The sequence below is a fragment of the Schistocerca piceifrons genome, unplaced genomic scaffold (assembly GCF_021461385.2).
Source record: "Schistocerca piceifrons isolate TAMUIC-IGC-003096 unplaced genomic scaffold, iqSchPice1.1 HiC_scaffold_936, whole genome shotgun sequence".
Classification (NCBI taxonomy): domain Eukaryota; kingdom Metazoa; phylum Arthropoda; class Insecta; order Orthoptera; family Acrididae; genus Schistocerca; species Schistocerca piceifrons.
In genome coordinates this window covers 1,852,251-1,876,767 of record NW_025729208.1, presented here as the reverse complement: position 1 = coordinate 1,876,767, position 24,517 = coordinate 1,852,251, and the positions used below count along the sequence as shown (strand labels likewise).

At 42.0% G+C, this 24,517-nt stretch overlaps 1 protein-coding gene across 2 annotated transcripts in view; it reads right to left on the bottom strand.

Moving 5' to 3' along the window:
• Nucleotides 1–298: 298 nt before the first annotated feature.
• The window catches only part of LOC124771310 (serine/threonine-protein kinase Sgk2-like), a 102,949-nt gene continuing 78,730 nt past the window's right edge, over nt 299–24,517 (bottom strand). For both annotated transcript variants that reach the window (XM_047249315.1, XM_047249316.1), the window contains exons 9-10: nt 19,105–19,245; nt 299–2,622 (exon numbers count right to left, since the gene is read on the bottom strand). In XM_047249315.1, coding sequence (XP_047105271.1) covers nt 2,446–2,622; nt 19,105–19,245 — 318 coding nt within the window. In that variant the 3' untranslated portion in view covers nt 299–2,445. The remainder of the gene's footprint in view (nt 2,623–19,104; nt 19,246–24,517) is intronic.

Below are 24,517 nucleotides of genomic sequence, written 5' to 3'. Positions count from 1 at the left end.
TTTTACAAAAGCTATAAGCTTGCTTTATTGTTTTAGGATGCATGCAATTATTCTGATATGATAATTCTATTCACTGTGGCACAAGAAAGATGCGTCAGAAACCATTTTGATCAGCTATTTTTTTTCAGAAGATTCTGAAGACAATTATGGTTACAAAGAAAATTTTGGTATGTTGTTATTTTATTCAACAATCATAAACGTGTACTTTATTTTTTTAAATGTTGCATCTAGCTCAGTAATACATAACAAAAGAGATCATTTTTATAAACAACTAGAAGAACGACAAACTATTCTGTGAAACAATTTATTTTTATTTAAGAAAACAATACTGCATAAAGTGACATAGTACAAAAATATTAAATGCAATGATTATGCACATCACTGATGAAATGTATTACCAGTACTTACATTAGATTTACAAACATTTCTCCTCCTTAACTTTAAAAACTAGGAAAATATTAATGTCAGGTATGTTCTGTTTTCATTTAGAGGACAAAAAGGTGGCAAATATCTTCTGGTAAATATGCCAACATTTTGCCCACCTGTGCACAGCGAGCACAATGATAAATCGAAAACTGTATAAACCACATTTCATGTTACAGTGTGAAATAGTAAAAGAATATTGTCTGAAATGATAACACACATCAGTTGTGCAAAGAGGTAAAAAATGAAGTGCAAACAGTAAGCAAAAACTTCAGTGGTACAAGATCTGCCACGTTAAAAAAGATCAGATAGCATTTGTATCTTTAAAATGCAATAACTTCATAAAATTTTATATAAATAGAAGTAAAAATATTTTATTTTTAGTATATATTAAAAATAGAAAATTATATATACATAACAGCAGTTTGTAGTTTACACAGCATGAATATTGCTGGAACTACAGAGAGGAACTAAAGTGAACACTAATATAACAGATCTGCAACAACAACCACAAGAGCTGTTAAATACCTTTAAACATAAATGTGCCATCAAATAATAACTATAAGAATGAAGGTTACAGTAATCAAGATGCTTAAATTTGAATGCACAGTATCTGCAGCAGAAACAACTAAGTTAAAAGTCCACTTAATGGGAGTGGAGTAATGTATTAAATAATGTACATGTTGCGAACTACCACAATTTATAGAAACTGATACTCTGACTCAGAAATACATTTCTACCCAGACATTTCACAAAAAATACTTTATAAATTATTAATGTGTTTCATCAAAGGCACTATGAGAAAGCTATCAGAGTTTGACACTACATTAATACACCTTTATTTCTTCACACAATTTTAAAGTATCCACTTTTAAATATAGAAATTACTTCTCTCATTTAAATCTTCCTATCTAATTTATTTTGTAAAACAGCACCACTACATACTTTATTTGGCAAGCACCCATGTGCATAAACATGGGAAAAGGGCATTTGCGTATTTGCATTACTGTATCGTATAAATTAATACTTTCAATTTGGAACAAATTGACTATATGATCAGTTTATGCGAGAATTGCTATTGTTCTGGCATTTGTAGATCATTTATAAGTACTAGTTTATGCATAAATAATAATAAATAATATGGCATTAAACATGAAAGACGAATTATTGTCTTTATATGAAGTCCACCCAGATGCTTAAGGATCCAGGAAGACATTATGAGTAGATTATGAAAGCATCACAGTTCTTTAATACAGTACAAAAACGTGTTACTACTGCTGAATATGTGACTGCAGTTAATACCTGCATTTGGAATGGCAGGGTGAAGTAACCACAGGTTTATTCTAATGTAACTACAGTATAAACAAAATATTGTTATAGTTTACTATCACAGTCTCACTATCACTTAATGTGATAAGTATGCGAAAATGATTGATGGTTGGAAACATGGGGAACCATTTCGAAGTTTATGTATTGGACTAAATGTCATGCTAATGATTTTCCATTTACAAAAACTGGGTAATTTTTTGCAGTCATTCCTTCTGGGAAATATCAGGAAAATATAAATCACAGACATTCTATGTTACAAAACTAGATCACTGACAGCATGGAATGTACTGAACTTTCTTCCAGTTCCTTTTTGGCAAGAAGGATATGTATGTGCGCTGACAGTGACTCAAAGTTTCCAGTCTGATGATAATATACAGAGCGCACTATCAAATATATTTAAAACTATACTGTCTGCTATCAAAATTCACACAAAACTGCAGTATAAATGCATTAACTGCAGAACAGCAGACTTCTAGGAAATATCAGATCTAGCACACATGCGTGCACACACACAAAATGACTGCCGCTCACACGTTTACTCTGTCCCTATATTCTCTGAATTTACATTTCTCTAATCCACAGAAATGTGTGTCTGTTGTCCTATTCCCAGCACAGACTGGTTGGTTGCTCACTTTCACTGAACAACAGTAAAGGGAGAAAAACCATTTGACCTACTAACAACAAATTCAATCGTCAGAGCATCTCATCTGTAGGTGGCGCATAAGAGAACCCTGCAAAAATGTCATCTGGTATCCGCACACTGGCTGAAAGAGCAGATCCCTTCCTATGAGAAGCCGATGTTGCTACTGATGCTGGTACGGCCTCACATGTGAACTCTGGATCAATGTTGTGCAGGTCTAAAACATCGCTCTGAAACAGAATTTAAAAGAGAACAATAGAATAACAACCCTGTTGTGTTGGATGGACTCACCGTCAATGACAAAATCTAAGGTTGATTGCTTTCACACCTGCATATGCTCGTGGATGTCCACATACATTTGTTCACACATTCCATATAGTTTTTCAGGACAGCTTTGGCTACTATCCTACACAATGACATGTACTAGAGATTCTGAGTTGCAGGCAGGCACAACAATTAGACACTCAAACGAGTTAGTAGGGGAGAGAGAGAGAGAGAGAGAGAGAGAGAGAGAGAGAGAGAGAGAGAATTCATGAAATGTATGTGAATTGATAGAATGCTCACAGGTTGTTGCAAAAAATTAACTTTTAAATTCATTCTCTGCAGCCAACATAAACTGTACATAGAACAATTACTGCATTCAAATTTTAATAGCAAATGAATGTACTTGATTAACTAAATTACAGTGTCGCACCTTTCAATTGAGAGTGACTGAAAATCTCTACTAAAGCCTTAAGATTCTGCAATGAAATTTTAATAAGTCATTCAATTAGTTTCATGCAGCCCCACCTTTGGCTCTAGTTTTTTTAACTTTTTCATTGTATCTGGCCACCTTGTACAACTTCTAGCTTTGAGATAAGAATGGGAAATGAATACAGAAAATATGAGGTTAAGTGACAACTTGAAGCCCATAGGTAAGGTTGCTTTTTTGCAGAACTTTCAGTACGACAGAGCGCACTGATAAATTTTTGAAGCTTTTGTCAAACACAGACAGTGAAAGAACCGTCTGACTTGGACTGTGTCCCAATCATAATCTAGAGCACACGAAGAGTCCCATATTGCAAAAGTGGGGCAATGCTTGTTAACTCATTGCAACACAACAAGCAGAGCTATAGTAAGAAGTGCAAACCGTGCAGTATTACAGCACCCTGAAAGTCATTCTGCAAAGTCTACAATACGGAGTAATACCATGCAACATCCGAGCTCAGCTGCTCCGAGGTGTTCTAGTAATGATGAGAACTGCAGGGGCAGGGAAAACTGTCCATAACTGAGACATCAGAGTGCAGACAGGACTGCTGATACCTATGGTTAAATGTGACCACATGGTACCTAACCTGCTACAGTGACATGATGTCTGGCTTTAAATACCTGTTTCAGACAACTCATCTTCAGCGTCCGGTCATTCTGCCTGCGACACTGATCCCGATGGAATGACAGTCTCATTAGTTACAGGTTAACTCTGCTTGCTGTGTGTCTGAAGACTTAAAACTGTAAGACCGCAGCCTGCCAGCTGTGATTGGATTCATCGCGCCATGCTGCCACTACGGACGGGTCACATCCATGACTGACAGAAAATGCAGACCAACTGGGCCTTCCTGCTACCTTCTGATTGCTGGGTGGAAACCTGAGGGCTGCCTCCCAGGCTGCACATGTACCGCCTTCCTGACAGTACATTAAATGTTGTGAGGGAGCACTGAACTTTCGCCTCCACAGCAACCGCCATCCAGAAGATGCTGTGAGTACAGGTATAAGGATGCATTCATCTTTGAAAGTGCTGAGGCCTCTTGTCTACACAGCGGTGTGTCCACAGGCTGCCTTGCTGGACCCCTTTACCACCCCCTGCACTGCCTCATTGCTAGGCAGTGTGCCTGACCTGTGGAAAGCTATGTGGGCTGCTAGAGTGCTGTGTCTATCACTCATCGCCAATCTGAGCAAATTGCCTGGTCCATTTCCTGCATGCCGGAAAAGACAATATTCATTGCAGCATTCATTTCTATAAAATGCTATTACAGGTACTGCTGTTACACTTACACCTTATCCCTTGGAGTTCGGTCTCCCAACACTTATAACATCACTGCCTCATCTGTCCAGCCTTGGTGCCCACTGACCTGACCTGACCTGAGGGATGACTGTTACAGCTTGTGTACAGAAGTGGGCCTCTTGACATCTGCCACCATCCAAGAAATGGTGAGAAGTGGTGTTCACTACCCAGACATTGTAACAACTGGTCATCACATCGACACTGCCACAGTCAGCTTCGCTCACCACTTAGTCTGCACAGTCAGCTTCGCTCACCACTTAGTCTGCACAGTCAGCTTCGCTCACCACTTAGTCTGCACAGTCAGCTTCGCTCACCACTTAGTCTGCACAGTCAGCTTCGCTCACCACTTAGTCTGCACAGTCAGCTTCGCTCACCACTTAGTCTGCACAGTCAGCTTCGCTCACCACTTAGTCTGCACAGTCAGCTTCGCTCACCACTTAGTCTGCACAGTCAGCTTCGCTCACCACTTAGTCTGCACAGTCAGCTTCGCTCACCACTTAGTCTGCACAGTCAGCTTCGCTCACCACTTAGTCTGCACAGTCAGCTTCGCTCACCACTTAGTCTGCACAGTCAGCTTCGCTCACCACTTAGTCTGCACAGTCAGCTTCGCTCACCACTTAGTCTGCACAGTCAGCTTCGCTCACCACTTAGTCTGCACAGTCAGCTTCGCTCACCACTTAGTCTGCACAGTCAGCTTCGCTCACCACTTAGTCTGCACAGTCAGCTTCGCTCACCACTTAGTCTGCACAGTCAGCTTCGCTCACCACTTAGTCTGCACAGTCAGCTTCGCTCACCACTTAGTCTGCACAGTCAGCTTCGCTCACCACTTAGTCTGCACAGTCAGCTTCGCTCACCACTTAGTCTGCACAGTCAGCTTCGCTCACCACTTAGTCTGCACAGTCAGCTTCGCTCACCACTTAGTCTGCACAGTCAGCTTCGCTCACCACTTAGTCTGCACAGTCAGCTTCGCTCACCACTTAGTCTGCACAGTCAGCTTCGCTCACCACTTAGTCTGCACAGTCAGCTTCGCTCACCACTTAGTCTGCACAGTCAGCTTCGCTCACCACTTAGTCTGCACAGTCAGCTTCGCTCACCACTTAGTCTGCACAGTCAGCTTCGCTCACCACTTAGTCTGCACAGTCAGCTTCGCTCACCACTTAGTCTGCACAGTCAGCTTCGCTCACCACTTAGTCTGCACAGTCAGCTTCGCTCACCACTTAGTCTGCACAGTCAGCTTCGCTCACCACTTAGTCTGCACAATCAGCTTCGCTGATCATTTAGTCCTCACTTCAGAATGAAGGGTGGTGAGTGAGAAATAATTTTTGTAAATTGTTGCAGGTGTTTTTGTTTCACTGTATAATTTGTTGGCCATGATAGATTGCACAGATTCTCAATTCAATCTGAAAGTAACTCTGGTACAACACTGCAAATCTCCTGACCTGTCTGCATTCACAGGCAATTGTCACAAAATGTATTTGACACCTGTCGGGTGTGAATTTTGTGATCTTTCTGATCACAAGTTACCTTGCAACAAGACTGTGCCAATCAGACATTTTACTTGCTGATGTTTGAGTCATGTGGTGCGGGACTGTAACAAATGTACATGGGCTATGATTAGCCATAAGAATCAGTGTAACTCCTTTTGTTTTGTGAACCTTATAATTTGAACATGAAGTTCAATTCCCTAATATTGTATATTCTTTGGTTAGGCAGTGGTATGGTATGCAATACGCCAATGGAAAAATGCTTTGCTAATAAGAGTGGTTCTCTTGCTGCTATGACGGAACAGACGTAGATTATAAGACTCACTTGAGCAGGAGTTGGGAATTAGAACATTACAGACGCCAGGCAAAAGCACTGCAGGCTGACAATGGAAGACATAACTGTGTTTCTCAGAGATGTTTTAGCTTCTGCCAAGTTCGGTGGTTGGTTTGACTTAACATGCCTTTGTATGGTCAGTTTGCAACTAATTGGGGAAGCTATAGCATGTCACCTAACTGAAACTTTGCAGGATGCACAAACATTTCAACATTTGGCTGAGGTGTTATAGTAGATGTACTGGAAACACCACAGATCTTTCTTCTTTAGGGAAAAATTGAAGACATTAACTCAGAGGTACAACGAGTGGATTGAGTCATTCTCGGATAGTATCCAAAGACTCAATGTTCAGACACATGAGCTGACACGAAATGAAGAAGTAAGTATGGTCTTACACCAAGAAACTGAAAATATGGTTTTCTACATGTTTTTTCATGGCATTCCTGCTGGAGTGTCACATAGGTTGTTGTTGTTGATGATGATGATGATGATTTATGGTGGAGGGCGCTAAACAGCTAGGTCATCAGTGCCCTTCCATTAATGTTATATGGAAGAAGATCAATAAACTGGAAAAAGTTTGATCCCACCACAGGAAACATAAAGCAACAACAGGTAGGTGAGGTTCAGAAAAGCCCGTAACAAGACCCCAGCAAGGCACAGTGGGATAACTAAATGAAATCATCGAGAAAATACCAGTAAAGATGCTCTTAAGAAAGAGACAAATAAGCGTGGCTGGATGACGACTTAGAAATAGTACGCGACCCAGCCACTCTGTCACACACTAAGATTGCACACCAAGTATTTTGGCAAGAATTCCGGACACCGCACAAAATTTTAAGACACGAACAACACTCACCTCGTCATCAGTTAAAATAGAGGGAAGATCCTGTGGGAGACCCAGTCAACCCTCAGGTCATCATATAAAACACACTCAGTTAAAAGATGTCGTACTGACAGTTGTGTACCGCATCTCTGACATACTGGGGGCTCCTCCCGATGTAAGAGGAAACCGTGTGTCAACGGACTAAGCCGAGTAAGGACTGCTACTTCACACTGTCGCAAGTGGAAGGAGGTGATCCATAGTCTCACTGAATTCTTGATGGAACATAATTTATTGTTCCTCACTTCCAGCCACTGGGACTCCCACCAACATATGGCCTTCCTGGTCACAAATGAAGTGACAGCCTGCTGGGGGACTGAAGAGCTGGCAGGAGGAGGAAGGGAGCAAGTCTCTCTAGCAGCAGCATCAGCGAGTTCGTCTCCCTGGATGCCTATGTGCCCAGGAACCCAGCAAAAAATGATTTCCTTGTTTTGCCTACGCAAGAGAAGGAGAGTGTCCTGCACTTGTTGCACCATCTGATCTGCTGGGTACATCTGTCCAACAGCGAGAAGGGCACTTTGAGAATCAGAGCAGATGATAAATTTTTTGTCAGGGCGCCATCTCATCTCATCTGCTCCATTGCCTTCAGGATAGCAAACAATTCCGCATAATAAACTGAAAACTGCTCTGGGAGCCCTATCCTGAAGATAGTGTTGGAGAACATGACACAACAACCGTAAACATCTCCCTGCTTAGAACCATCTGTGTAGACGGTAATAAAATCTGGGTGGCTACGTAAAATTTCATTAAATTTAATTTTAAAAACATGGACTGGGGTACAATACTTCTTGTAAGCAGTCAGTTCTAAAAGCAATGTAGACCTTGGTAGTAGCCAGGGGGATGCACTACTACACCCCTGGCTTTGGACCTTCATGCCCCCCCACCTGTAATAATTCAAGGCTCTCCCTTGCATGGATCGCAAATGGTCGTGTCGCTTGTGGTCGATGATCGAACGGCCGTTCCAGTGGCGGCTGAACACAGTAACTGGATGCTGGTGATGTAGGAACGGACAATGCGCTATATGCTTGGCGTACCACAAGAAGAAGACGTCGAATAGACAGCGGTGCCTCACCAGCCTCCATACACAAACTAAAAACAGGGCTCATGCGATAGGTCCCTGTTGACAGCCTAATACCCTTGTGGTGAACTGCATCCAGCATTTTAAGGTATGAAGGCCTCGCTGACCCATAAATTTGGCACTGGTATTCAAGCCGGGGTCGCTCAAAGGCTTTATAAAGTTGGAGCAGACGTGCTCTGTCGGCTCCCCAAGACCTATGACTAACACATTTAAGGATGTTTAAGGCCTTGAGACATTTCAGTTTCAGTTCTTTAAGGTGTGGCAACCATGTTAACTTCTCATCGAAGATAAGACCCAGATACTTCACCTTTTCCTTAAAAGTGAGATCGGTGTCCCTCATTTTTAAAACAGGCAAATTAAACAGAGAGCGGGAACAATTAAAAGACACACAAACTGTTTTCTCTAATGAGAATTTAAAACCTGTGATGCGAGACCATTCCTCCAAGCATCTGATTGTCAGTTGCAATTGCCGAGTAACTGTGGTGAGGCTGGAGGATGCGCAGAAGATGGAGAAGTCATCCACAAATAAGGAACATAGTACTGGATGTCACACTGTGGTTGTAATACTATTGATTGCGATGGCGAAAGCCGTGACACTTTAAACACTCCTTTGAGGGACACCATGCTCATGCTTAAAACAGTCAGACAAGACATTCCCAACCCTGTATCTAAAATATTTGTCTGAGAGAAAGGACCATACGAAAATCAGTAGACGCCCACGGAATCCCCACTGATGGAGACGCGACAAAATAATATGCCTCCAGGTAGTATCGTAGGCCTTTTCCAAATCGAAGAAAACACCGATAAGGTGTTGCTTACAAAGGTAAGCTTGTAGAATTGCAGCTTCGAGCACGGTCAGGTTATTGAGAGTGGAACGATACCTCCTGAACCCACAGTGGGAGGGACTGAGTAGGGACCTGGTTTCCAGAACCCAAACTAGGTGCCGATTGACCATATGCTCCAGTGTCTTTCCTACGCAGCTTGTCAGGCTAATATTATGATAATTAGCAAGGTCTGACCAATCCTTTCCAGGTTTTAAAATTGGGATTAAAACAGATTCCTCCCACGAGCTGCGATGGTTGCCAGTTATCCAAATTTTATCGAAGAGCTGAAGGAGGACTTCCTTCGGCCGTCGGTCCTACTGTTGTAACATGCTGTAGGTTATCTGGTCGTTTCCAGGGGTCGTATAAGCAACTGACAATGCAGAATCCAGCTCCCACAGAGAGAAAGGCTAGTTGTATTCTTCCATGTTGGTGGAACAGAAATCAAGATCAGCCTTCTCCTGTGCCTCCTGATATTGACGGAAGGTGGGATCCTGGCTGGGATTGGCTGTAATGGATTTATATGATTCAGCCATTGTCTGAGCTATATCCGTTGTTGATGTTACAAGAGACCCCTGTATTCGTACAGCTGCTATTGGTGGTCGAGAGTTGTGCCTTGAGATCCTTCTTATGGCTTCCCATACTTTGCATGCAGGTATGGACCTATTTATGGAGTTCAGGAGCTCTTGCCAAGACCTCTGCTTACTCTCCCGAAATATTCTCCTCGCCTTTGCACGTGCCATTTGAAAGTTAGCAAGATTCTCATCTGTAGAGCATCGATTGAATCTGCGCATTGCTACCCTCCTGTTCCTGATTGCAAATCAACACTCATCATTCCACCAAGGGACAGGTCGCCTCCTAGCACTTCCACAGACTTTGGGATGGAAGCGTCAGCAGCATGGTGAATTGCAGCTGTAATGTGATCCACTCAGTCCTGGATGCTGTCACATTGCTCATAAACAGCTAACTGCCTGTAAAGCATCCAGTTAGCCTTCTTGATAACCATCTCGGTGGCTTTCTTTCAGGATCTGCTCCACCAGGCAGATGGATCCAGATTGTGATTTGGTCGCTACCATGAAGGTCATCGTCCACTGCCCACTGAGCAGTGTCCCCAAGAGCAGGTGAGCAGAAGGAGGGGTCTATGGCTGTAGACGAACCTGTAGCAGTGCTAAAATGTGTGGCTTCACCCGTGTTCAGCAGTATAAGATCTGTTGTGTGTAGCACATCCTCAAGTACCCGACCCCTGGGGCATGTGGTTTTAGAACCCCATAGAGCACTGTGTGCATTGAAGTCCCCCAAAAGGAGAAAGGGCTGGAGTAGTTCATCAAGAAGATGAGTGAGGACCCCACTATCAAGAGGCTCATGGGGTGGTAAGTACACAGAGCACACTGTGATGTCAACCACTTGTAGTGTTGTTGTTAAGGGAATTGGTGAGGAGTGAAAAGTGTCCTTTACGAACACTGCAACCCCACCTTTTGCCCTGTCACCAGTAAGGTTTTCATTTCTATAAAGGTGATAACCTACAAGTACAGGTGTGTCAGTCTCTTTGAAAGTGAGAGCCACTTTTCTTCGAAGAAACTTGGCATTGAGGGACACTCTGCTTTTGGGGTACCTTTGGGCTGTGCACTGTGGAAGCATTACTGGTCTCTTCCATTGTAGCTGTTTGAATCACTATGTCTTTCACTTTACTTTGCCACGTACAGGTGCAAGTACAGGTGCTAGAGGTGGATAAGGGAACACTAGACATCGTCTGAGTCAAAGTGCCGACCTTAGTAATAGGTTTATGCACCGACAAAGCATAAGAATTGGCAAAGACAGGGGGTTTCATCGCCTGATAGTCCTTTTTGGCTTCTGCATACGGGATCCGCTTAGTCACTTTGATTTCCTGAATTTTGCGTTCCTCTGCAAAAACAGGGCAGGCTTGGCTTCAGATTGGGGACCTTCCAGAGCAGTTAATACGGACTGCTGGAGATGGACAGTCAGTCCCAGCTTCATGGGCTGATTTTCCACACTTCCCACAAGTCACTTCTCCTCTGCAACTCAGCATTGTATGGCCAAAATTTGAAGCATCACATAGGGTTAGGTACATACGGCCGAACCCTAAGTCGGAGGAAATCTGCCACGATGTGTTCAGGTAGCGTTGGAGAACTGAAGATCACAATAAAAGTGGCAGTCTTCTCAGTCTCTTCATTGTTCTTGCGTGTCCTTTATTCCACCTCTATGATCTCCTGTGGTGCCCATTCTTGTTTGAGTTCAGGAACATCTATATCCATAATATCACAGCAGGTTACCACACCTCTGTTGGAGTTATGGGAGTTATGCAACTCAACAATGATGTCGTACTCACCCAATTTCTGTGACTTCTTAAGAAGTTCCACCTGCTTTCCCCGTTTAGTCTCAACAAGCAAGGAACCACTGCGCTACCACTTAATAGGCTTTAGGGTACCAGCCAGCCCTTCTAAGCATTTATGGATATAGAACGGGGACACTTTTTCAAATGTCCCCTCCTTCCTCTTGATCACTATGAAGACATTATGATTCACGATTCCTTGAGCCCCGTTACTGACAACAAGTTAATTATCAGGAGGACTAGCCTCCCTCATTCTCTTTGATGAATGGGTGTGAGAACTCCCAGGCGGTACACCCTTCCTGCTGGGAGGAAAAGAAGAAAAAGATTTCGAGGGTTCTATCTCAGTCCCACGAGCAGCTAAGGAAATAAGGGTCCACTGAGTCAGAGCCCTGCGTGCCTGAGTAAGGTTAGAATGGAGAATCCTTCAAATTTGGCTATGGGTATTAGAATAGCTATGCACTTAGAGGAGACAAAAGTTGACAAAGGGTCATAGTGACTGTTGTGTGTGTTTTGACAGTAAGGTGCGACAGTAGTGGACATGATAGGCAGAAACAGTGTCATAGGCCAAAGTGCTACAAATGTGGACAAGTCAGTCACAAAGCACAGGAGCGCAGTGCACAGAAATGAGAGAACTAATCTCAGGAGAAATATTTGTTAAACATGAACGGGAACATATCAGCCATCGGAAGAGGTTCCCAATAAAACGTGATACTGCAAGTTATATACAGAGACGAAATGCTACTTGTGGGTTTTGCTGGTTGCAAGGAACGTAGATTTTTAATAGATACAGGGCACATTTATCTTTCGTCACACTACATCTCCTGGGTAGAAAAAGATAGGAGCTCCTTGTTATACATTATGTTAAGTGGGTTGCAATGGTATAGATTCAGTGGGGACAACACAGCTCAACATAAACTTGAAGGAACTCTGTTTCTACTAGGTGATAAAGCTGCAAACGAAACAAGATGGGTTCTATGATAAGGTGCCGTCAGGCACGGGGAAATTAGTTTGGGCATTTGGGAATACAGACGTACCACAGGAAATGTTTCGCCTGGTTGAACCACTGGGGAATAATGGACATTTGGATCAATGTACTGTTTTCTACACAGAAGCAGCATGGCGCACGTAAGTAACATATGTGGAGAATATTTATGGTTCTGGTTGACCTGGATTATTTTGGTATGGACAATGGGAATCTACTGAAAGGCTTAATGATTACCACAGTAGATATTTTGGAGGAAGAGGATACAGATATATCATACATCGACCACAACCACAAGCATACCATAAGTTATACTGTGTTACAAAGTAAAATGACTCGCACATCAGGCAGTGACCGGCAAGTTATGGAAGCACTATTGTTACTGTTTAAGGATTTGTTTAATGCACAGAGTCTATTACCCATGACTCCTATTACCCAACATTGCATACCAACAGGGAGTAATGCTCCAGCTTATAAGAAGCCATATCACACACTGAAGCATTTACAACTGCTCATGGATGAATTTACTGACCAGTAACTGGCAGAAGATATTACAGATGCCAGTGATAGTCCACAGGGAGAACCTGTGGCCCTGGTCCCAGAAAAGTCTTATACTGTGTTACAAAGTAAAATGACTCGCACATCAGGCAGTGACCGGCAAGTTATGGAAGCACTATTGTTACTGTTTAAGGATTTGTTTAATGCACAGAATCTATTACCCATGACTCCTATTACCCAACATTGCATACCAACAGGGAGTAATGCTCCAGCTTATAAGAAGCCATATCACACACTGAAGCATTTACAACTGCTCATGGATGAATTTACTGACCAGTAACTGGCAGAAGATATTACAGATGCCAGTGATAGTCCACAGGGAGAACCTGTGGCCCTGGTCCCAGAAAAGTCAACAGATGCCACCAAGAAATATCACTTTTGTTGCAATTACAGATATTCGAATGCTCGAACTACCAGCGAGGCCTATCCAATAACAAAAATCATGGCAGAGCTTGACAATTTCTCTACAATGGATATGCGTAGCGGGTATCACCAGATGGAGGTTGTACCACAAGGTAGACTTAAAACAGCCTTTTCAATATTGTCAGATGCCATTCAGGCTTCAAAAAGTGCCAGCCACATTTCAAAGCTTGCTAGATGGTATTTTGCTTGATTCGAAAGCTAGAAAATGTGTGTTGTATCTCGATGACACAGTTCTTTTGGATGACATGGATGAACATTTGTTAATGGCTGGAGGAACCATTTGACAGACTAACAGCAATATGTCTTATGCTAAATACTAACAAATATAATTTCGCACAGACTAAAGTCAAGTACTCGGGCCATGTCACTAATGGGGCAGGTGTAGGAACCGATCCCCATTTAGCATCAGAGTTTCTGAATTTGCAACTCCACACAACAGAACAGTTACAATCTTTTCTGGGCCTCCGTAATTATTACCAAAAATTTTTTATTAAAGAAGTTGCACAAATTGATCAACTGTTAAATCACTTGTTAAGGAAAAGTGATTAAATTTATGTGATCGACAGTGTGAATGTAACTTTCGAGCATTAAAGAACACATTAATCAAAGACCCAGTATAGTGTTTCCAGATTTTGACAATGAATTTATCCATCCTTGTCAGGCTAGCAATACTGCTCTCTGTTGTGTTTTGAGTCAGGATATTGACAGAAGAGCATCCTGTATCATACATTTTGAAGGTTAAATAGACCAGAACACAGTTACCATACCACAGAGGAGGAAATGTTAGCGATGATCTACGGGACTTTAGATACCTACATGTGCATAAATTCAAAGTAATAACCAATCACAATAACTGACTGGGCTTGAAGGATCCCTCTAGCAGATTAACCAGGTGAGCTCTAAAGCTGAGCGAGTTTGATTATAAAGTTGTTCACAAGCCTGGGAGAAAGCAAACAAATGCAGATACTTTGAGCCAAGCGGTTACAGTACTGCAACCGCTTGGGAAAAATGTGAGTGAGTGGCAGATAGAATAGTCAGCTGATGCAGACTCTCAGGAATTTCGGTCGCAGCTGCAGTTCACAGCACATGTACGCTTACTTTGCAGATCTACGAAATCTGGACTGTACATAGCGGTTCCATTGTAACCGAGAAATGATGTTACCACAGGCATGTGACCATATTTTGTCAGGTCATGGGGGCCAAAGAGCAACTGATAGGAGAGTAGCTAAAAAGTTTTGGTGGCACACAAGACAACGCAAGGAGGCTCGATGTGTGAAACAGCAGCCAGATTTCAACCATAAAAGAATTCCTCTTCAAAGTTGCCTGAGGCGTCCAAACCCTTTGGAATGATAGGGCTTGATACTTTAGGCCCCTTCAACAGAATTCCAGCTGACAATATGTACATATTAACAATCACTGACCATATTTAAAGGTTTATATCTATAACAGTAATTCCAGACCAGCAAGTTCTACAGTGTTAGTGAATAATTGGATTCTTAAATCAGTTGTGCTGGAAACCTTATCAGCTGATCAAAATACTAACTTCTTATCTGATATGATGAAACATCTATGCTGTGTACTTCATGTTCGTAAGTTATGGACGAGCCTATTTCATGTGCAAACATCTGACAAACGGGACATGCTCACAGAATAATGTCGAAGATGGTAAGTCACTAGGTCAACAGCTAACACGCACATTGGGCCATATACTTTAGTTGTGTTGTCAACACATACAATTCTACAGTCCATACAAGTACTGGTGTCTCACCCTGCAAGTGGTGTCTCACCCTGCAAGTGGTCTCTCGCCCTGCAAGGAGGTGTCTGGATAAAAAATGCTGTCCCACTCCAACATACTGAAAGCATCTGGTGTAAGGCCAGGGAAGAAATTTGCAAAAGGAATACATGAGGTTTGGCAAAGAGTTCAAAAAACCAAAACAAAGCACTTGAAAGGCAAGAATGAACACACTGGTCCATAAGGTGACCTCCCAGGTCAATGTTTAGATCCAGTTACCTACCAAACTTCCGTTGTACACATCAGAGGAGTAAAGCCATTCAATAGCAAAATAGATATTTTATTGCAAATTCCAGTAACAGTGAAACAGTAAAGTAAAAAACTGAGGAAGGTTAAGAAGAATGTGCTATCAGATATTCATGCTACACACAGGGCACTGTGCAAACTTAGACTGAGGAACTAGTTTATAGTGTACTTAATTTTTTTGATGTAGTTTGATACGTATTTGTATAGTATGTTAGGGGTTAATATGATATTAATGTGTGTCACTGTTATGCTTGTTATGTGGCACTCCTTCCAAAAAAGCGAGGGGAATTGATGGGCATTCCTTTCCATTAGGTGGCTTAACAGCAGGGACACCCTAAAGAATAATTGTATTCATGACGCTACTACATGTCATCAGAGAAGTGAGAAGTGCAATTCTGAACCAACCACTGAACTCCAGACTTGTTTTCCACACAATCATATGGTATTGCTGGCTAGTCCTTACTGGACCCTAGGATTAATTTTTGAGGCATGGAAAGACAGAAACAAGATTTGCATGCTACAAGAGGCATTCAGGGAGTTACATGAAGAGGCACAGATAGGAGCTATTGGCTCTGAGACTAATGATGAATACCGAGAGCTGCAACTTTCGTATGACAAGTTAAGAGCACAGACATAGCAAGTGACAGAAGCAGTGCTGCAGGCAGCTATACATAGAAAGAGGGGATGGCTCAACACAGGTGGGACTTTGTTAAAAACCATATTTTTTAATACAACGATAAGGCAGGTGCAAGATACAGTAGTTAGTGTGCAAACTATGGTATAGTGGCATACCACTCAACTAATGAACCCAGAACGTAATGTACTGAGCTACACTAGAGGGACATGGGAGGTAGCTAAGGAATTCACAGAATGAGTGAGCAATGCAGTAGCATCAATAATTCCCTGGCAGTCATTCCGAAATGATTGAGTAAATTAGATGAGGATATGACTATCACTATACTGTGACAAAATACTATTGCTAGATTGTTATGGATACTGGCAGAAAGTATTAATTACACAAGACATCAAGTTGCAAGAATGTGAGAAGCCATTTACCGTGCAGTATGTGGGCAAGTAAGTTCGGCATTGATGCCACTGCAACCATTTACGGAAAGATTGTGTCAAGCACAGAGATTTTTCAACAAAACTTCAGCATGTGGTAAAACTGACACAAAGGAATTTAGCACTATTTTATAGCATAGCCAACACTGAGGTTACAGCAGATAAGACAAAATTACTTATATCAATCCAATTTCTGGTAGTAAATCAAAATGCATGTTATCAATGCTACACCATCATTCATCCATACCCGATGAATTGGTAAACTATGAGTAAATGGGTGCAGCTACAGACTGAAGTAGTAGTAATAATTACAAAATGAGGTGATGCACATACTCTCATGACAAGAAACGATATGCAGGGAGTGTACAACACAAGTGTTTACTAATTGTCTCACTAGGATGGTACAAACAGATACACATTCATGTAAGGTACAACTGTTCTGAGGTGAACATGACACCACACAGTGTCACAGAAGTCTAGGAAAGTAATACACATTTTCAGAAAACATGAAGCCACTGGATTTACTCCATCTGTCTCCAGAAACTGTAATAATTAACCGTTAAGAGGATGGGGAATCTAGGAGCATGGAAAGGATGGAATTACAGGACAGTGGTCTCTTGATCAATGACTTGTGATATAGCAGGGGGGTAATTATCGTTTACCTGCAACCATTACCAGTTTGACCATGTTTAATTTATCAACACAAATGTTGTACTGGCCAGACAAACCTTTGAGTGTCCTACCAACCCAGAATCTAACATTTCTTAATGTCTCCTTGAATCCATAACTCCTACACTCAATCAGTGAGCTAATCACAAAAGAAAAAGGATGCATTATTATGGGAAAGATGCTCATGCGCATTCAATATTTTCAAGATTATTATCGTTGGAATGTTATTAATGTAAGTGTTTTTACAACTGGGCATGGCTGTTAAAGGACACTTCAAAGTGTCCCACCTCAGCTGTTTTTTTTCAAGAATATTCAGTTTATTAGAACTTTGAGTTTCCATTGCTGAGTGGCTTTTCTTCCATCCCACTACCCTGTTATGTTTTCCTTTGTTACCATTCTCTATAGTATTACTCTTCTCAGTTTTCATTCTTACTCTTCTTTCCTATGTTTATTAATCACCTTCCAAACTGCATAAACTTCCGAGCCACACTATATCAATGATCGACCACACACAAAGTGTAGTTTTGTAACTGTACAAATTGTTGATGCAGCATCTGATGCTTCAAATTCTTCCCTCTGATAATTATATTTATACCTACTGCTCCCACTTCATCCCTCATCCTCATGTTCTTTAGCATTTATTTGCCACACCTGCCAGTGCCACATGAACTTGTGATCCTTTATCTACCCCTCCCCCCTCTCTTCCCTTATTACAACATACATATACTCCCATACATTATCTGTTCTTTTCTCACATGTTACTGTACGTTTTTCACATATTTGCATCTCTCTACATATTTTTCACGCATATTTGCTCTTATCCAACTCCTCTCACAGCCATCAACACCTTATACTGCCTATTTCTACGTTATTCCTGTTTCCTTTACACCATCCCTGCCACAACAGTCCCCTGCTCCATCTTTCTGCCCACTAAAGAAAAATATCCCTTTTCCGGGCTAAAAGGCAAACCCACATCCTATTCCTTATATGCTGCCTAAACCATGGAATCATGTAATGGCCTGACCATAAAAATTCCTCTCTGAATCCCACCCCTCCTTTCACAACGACCTTCACTTTTTCAGCATCTGCCAGTCCCTGGCCCTCACAAACCTGCAACTGCAAAAGCACATCTCCATAGAAAAGGTATCTAAGAACCATCTCTGTTTCCTCTGAAAGATACTGCTACTGTGTGATCCCTGCTTCATACATTACATCTCTGAAATTGAATTCCTTGCTCTCCAGCACCTGGAGGAGCATTCCAGACACCAATATAAAGGGTAAACTTTACATGAAGACAAATGATTACACAAATTAATTCTCTGATGCACCTTCCTGATGACATCAACCACTATCATTCATTTTCACTTTTAAATGTTTATATAAAATAATTTTTATTTTCCTGAGAACTATTTTTACACAACGAAGATAGGAGTATTAAGCAAACTCCTAACGGAAACTACTCAAAACATTATTTTATAAAATATAGAAATTATTTCTGTGTGTGGGTACTATAAGCTACATTTGATCATGTGCCTCCAGTTATAAATCTGCTACATATATCAAGTCAAAGGCAGACATCAGAGGGCAAATGCAACACGGGGTTTAACAAGGAAACAGGCAGTGTTGACAAGAAAGGAAGACAGCACATGTATTTATAAGCACTTCTCAGTTTCTTTCTTTTCTTTTTCTTTTTTTACTTGTGGAAATTTAGGTAACAGTTTCTGGATTTGGCACTCTAGATTACTTTCTATTACACTAGAATTTTACTCTTCCATATTACTGTACATAGTTAAACTGTTGCATCTTTTGTATCTTGTACATTACTTCGATATCCTTTTCTTCCCTTCTGGCACTATTTATTTTTGCTTACTTCCATTTCCAACCTTGCCTTTTTCCTTCATATTGGAAAACCTTTTAGTTTAAAAGCTCAAGAAAATTTTGATTTCAATAATTATTTCAGGAATAATAGAAATATTGTAAAAAGATACATACCACATTAGGGTTGAAAGGTGGCTGAATTTTCTTTGCAAGCAGCAACTCCCAATCAACAGAGTCAAAGAAAGAATGTAGTTTTACTTCATCGAATCCACGATAACCAGATCCCAGGCGCTGCTGGTTGTCTTTATGTAATAACTGTAACATAGAGATACAAGAAAAACTATTTTCCCTTAACGATAGTAAAACTATTACAAAAGTGAGATACAGCTCCTCTAAAATTATTTCAGTTACTCTATTTGCTTAAGTTTTAGAGTAGATGGTTAACAAATATCATCTTCGAGGGAAATGAGAACTGTAACTGCCAAGGTCTCAAAGAAGAGAGTCAAGTATAATCACACAAGAGCTATACTGTTTCATAAATAGATCATCAAAGAGAATGGAGGAGAGAAATGTCGCCACTTACAATACATAAATTTGTGCAGTAGGAAGTAAGGGAACTGAATATGTGGAATAAATCAAGGAGAGTGAAAGTATTCTTTTTACTAGGTTGGCATTGTTATAATGCTCAAATACCACTATTTTTTAAGTTCACCAACACAAAGGAGATGAAAGGGGGGATGAACTGAATTTTTAAAGCTATTAAAAACCTGCCTGTTTTGACGTACTCTCGTTCCATTACCAAATCAATAGCTGCAGTTTGTATGTTGCCAGATGTGGAATGGAAAAAAGAATAAAAATTTGATACACCTATCATAAAGAGCATTCAAACAGATTTGTCACTATGTACGTAAAACTGTTCACTGAAGGTAAAATATGACCCTCCAACACTTCCTTGGGAAACACCATTCTCTTCATATAACAGAAAGATGGTGACTGTTATGGAAATAGCATTTGTTCAGTGAGGATTGAAATATAATAGGAAGTTATGCTATCAGCTTCCACACACCAATACTCATATATTCGTTAAAATTTCAAGACCTATACGTAATGATCAACGTGACACCAAATTTTGCTGATGTGTACACTGATAGGCCAAAACATTATGGGGCCTGCCTACCGTAACGTTCGGTGCCGCCTGGAGGCACTGCAGGCATGTGACACAGTGACAAAAGTATGTAAGCAGACGGGTGATCATCCTAGCAAAGATATGGGCTGCAAATGGGGAAATACATTCAGATAAGTGACTTTGACAAAGGGCAGATTATTATTATGCACAGGCTGTGAACAACTATATCGAAAACAGTGAAGCTGGTCAAATGTTTGTGTGCTGTCGTGAGCATCTGCGGAAAGAGGTAGAAGGACAGTGAAACTAACACTAGGTGCCAAACTTGTTGGACATTCACGACTCTTGACTGAACATGGGTTTGGAGGCTTGTTTGCTCTGTATAGTAGGACAGTAGAACAGATTCGTGACATCTCTGCCAAAAGAGGACAATGCTTGTGAACGCTGTTCATCGTACATTGTTGAACATGGAGCTCTGCAGTAGACCACCCTCCGTGTTCACATGCTGACCCAAAGACATTGTCAATTATGATTGCAGTGGGCATGGGACCATCGGGATTCTACAGTCTATCAATGGAAACATGTTGGCCCTTCGGGTGACTCACATTTTTGCTACACTAGTTAGTCTGTTGTCTCCACAAACGCCATCATTGAGGTGAACGGTGGCCTGAAACATGCAGTGTGCCATGGGTGCAGGCTGGTGGGAGCACTATTACACTACGAGAGACATTCTATTGTGCTTGCATGGGATCTGTGGTAGTAAACGAAGACATGCTGACAGCTGCAAACCACCTGCATCCCTTCATGCTTGATGTTTTGCCTGACAGTGATGATGTCTTTAAGCAGTATAATTGTCCATGTCTTAGAGCCAGAACCATGCTCCAGTGGTTTCAGAAGCATTACACATGGTGCATATGCCAGCAAGGAAAAAAAAAATAATTCATGGATTTTCCTGAATTTCCAGGTTAAAAAAAAAACACTTTTTGTGGGTGAAAATATACTTTCTCCATGTTAAGTAACAGTATACTTTCCCTCTGAACTGTAAAACAGACTGGAGTCTGGCTCTAGCTGCCAGAGACTGCGGTCATGTGTGTGCAAGTTGCATTTGTGTGAGTGTGTGCATGTGTGTATGTTTTCTAATTTTGAAAAAGGCCTTGTTGGCCAAAAGCAAATTCTGTGACAGTCTTTTTGTTGTGCTTTTCTGCGACTCAGCGTCTCAACTATATGGTGAGTAGCAACTATCCTTTTCATTACACTGTTACATTCCACATACCACATGGTATGGATAAACTCCTTGACTCCCTTACACATCTAAACTCCATACACCCCAACATCAAATTCACTATGGAGATTGAAACGGAGGGTAAATTACCTTTCCTTGACGTCTTGGTCAAGAGAAGGGCTGACGGCACCCTAGGTCATGGGGTGTATCGGAAGACAACGCACACTGATCTGTATTTGCACGCAGACAGCTGCCACCACCCTTCACAGAGGAATGGGGTACTTAAAACTCTAGTACATATGGCGCGCACTATCTCTGACGCAGAGAGTCTACCCCAGCAATTGGAACATCTGAGAACTGTATTTTGAAAAAACGGGTACTCAGAGTGGCAGATTCAATGTGCTCTCCGCCCAACCACTGCAGCACAACCTGTTGAGATGGATGAAGTCACGAGGGAGGAGTTAGGCACTGCATTTATTCTATACACAGGCGCACTCTCGGGGAAAATCGCCCGCATTCTGAAGAAACACCGGGTCGGAACTGTGTTTTGTCCTCCAAATAAAACTCGTGCACTCGTGGGGAGCGCCAAAGATGACCTCGGTTTGAGGAAGGCCGGCGTGTACCAGATTCCGTGTCAATGTGGCAAGCCGTATATTGGTCAGACAATGCGTACCGTCGAGGATCGATGCCGTGAACACCAGAGGCACACACGACTGATGTATCCGAGCAAGTCGGCGGTCACTGAACATTGCTTGTCGGAAAATCACGCCATGGAGTATGACCGCACGAGGATTCTGGTACAGACGTCGAGATACTGGGACAGCGTTGTTAGAGAGGCCATCGAAATTCGCACCAATGATGACCTCATAAACCGTGACTGTGGCTATAATCTTAGCAAGGCTTGGGAACCAGCAATTGGGTTAATCAAGAGTAAATCGAGCAAATGTATAGTTGTGACGACCACGGCGGACAGAGCCATCACACTGACGTCATCTCAGACGCCATCGCAATCTGTTCCACCGCGCGACTGTGGCGCGGGGCGCGAACGGCGGAGGGAGCGCGCCGCGGGCGGAGGGTATCTAAATCAGCCGCCGCCGCGACCGAACCCAGTTCCCTCTGAGCAGCCACAGCGTAAGGATCTCCGTGCCGGCACGTTCACAGGAGCTCAGTCCGTCAGTTCACCTGATGATGGCGACATGTATGATCGCCGAATTATTGTGCTCGTTGGACACTATAGAGCGGCAGCACACCCGTGGATAGTTTGATTATCAAATACGCCGGGAGAAACTCAAGAATCACAATGATAAAACTGACATACTGTAGGGACAGATTCCTGACTGGAAACTGAGGGGAAAAGGTCCTATGAACAGTTGTCTGGAAATGGACGGTGTGCATGCAATGGCAACAAATAATCTTGTAACACAGTACAGAACTGCATCGCATTCATGTCACAACAGATGTTCGAAGTGGCCTCCATAGGATGCAATGCAGGCAATCATATCTTGCATCAGGGATTGCCACATTCTTTCAAACATTCCAGCCCAGCTCTGAATAGCATCTCAGGCATCATGAACACTATGTTGAAGGGTCTGCACATCAGGTACTGGTTCAGCATACACAACGCTTTTCAAATGCCCCCAGAGGTAAAAGTCTGGGGGTTTAAGTCCGGTGATCTAGCAGACCATGCTAGATGTCCACCACATCACTTTCAAATGTCTGGAGAAGATAATGTTGAGGTGTCAGCAAACTGTAATGCGGAAGTGCGATGGTACTCCATCGTACAGAAATAACAGCCTACGCGGGGTATTCCACAGAAGTCCAGGTATGTTCCTCTGTCAAAGTGTTGTGGAATAATAATCAGTCCAAGTATGTGGTCACCAAGAAATCCTGTCCCAATTACTGATACTGGACCAACACTGATGAGATGCCTCAATCATTCCCAAGGTTAGTCTGCAGCCCACAAATGACCACTAATGACAGAAACCCCATAATTGTCATGGTCTGGTGTAAAAACCATCCACAAAATCCTTCTTGTTGAGTGAAATCTGCTACCGACAATCCTTGCACTCATTGCAGATTATAGGGACAGTAGCAGCTCTCATGCAGGATACACGTAACCGTGCTTTGGCTTACACCATATTTGTGGACAACTTGCCTGGAGCTTATACTACAGTTTGGCTCGAAATCCTGTAAAACCTGATCCTCCAAATCTGGTGTACGCAGTCTACCATTCCCTGCATGTTCATCTGTATGATCACACAAATGCCCAAAAAGGGCTTGAAAAGTTGTGTGATGAGATTGTTGTCCGTGAGAGTATTTGTTTTTGTGTAGCCATGCTGCCTCGCAGCCATTTCCATCTGTGTAACCATACATCTCTGCTTGTTCCAACATGAATACCAGACCATTCTGCTGCTTACAGGATGCTGCATCAATGATACAACCTGCAACACACAATGGCAATGATGCATGGCAATGAAGCATGGCAATGAAGCATGGCAATGAAGCATGGCAATGAAGCATGGCAATGAAGCATGGCAATGAAGCATGGCAATGAAGCATGGCAATGATGCATGGCAATGATGCATGGCAATGATGCATGGCAATGATGCATGGCAATGATGCATGGCAATGAAGCATTTCTAGACACATGTTTATAGAATCTTTTTCCCTGCATTTTCAGTCAGGATTCCCTCCCTGCAGTTTGCGTTTATTAAAGTAATCTTGTATGTCTGGCACACAATGGGCTTCAAATTATACTAAACTCTCAAAGTCAGAGACCACAAAGCTCTGCAGTCCTTATCATTTGTGTACTGCCATGTACTTTTTCCATCACGAATCTTTCTTGGTGATGTGGTTTTCACAAATGTTGGCAATGTTTTGTCTTACACATTTCTCCAGCAATTTTATTCTTTGAAATAGTTTATCAGTTGTTGGGTAGCTCCGTCACACACCATCAGGTGGCTTGTGGAGTATGGATGTAGATGTAGATATGTTTGTTGAAGACCCTACTGCCCCACGTGAGGTACTGGGATGTTGGTATCCTCATCTAGGTGGAAGTATACTCTCAAAAATTCAATTGCTGTATACTATGAATAACGCCAGTAACTTTTGTGCCTGCACCTTGCTATAGGAATTTTGAGCTAAACAGGCAACACAGACCTTAGAAACACAACTGATTCTCCAGCTTTTTATTTAGGTACAATACATTGTAGAACTCCAGGTCATGAAGTTAGATTGGTGGA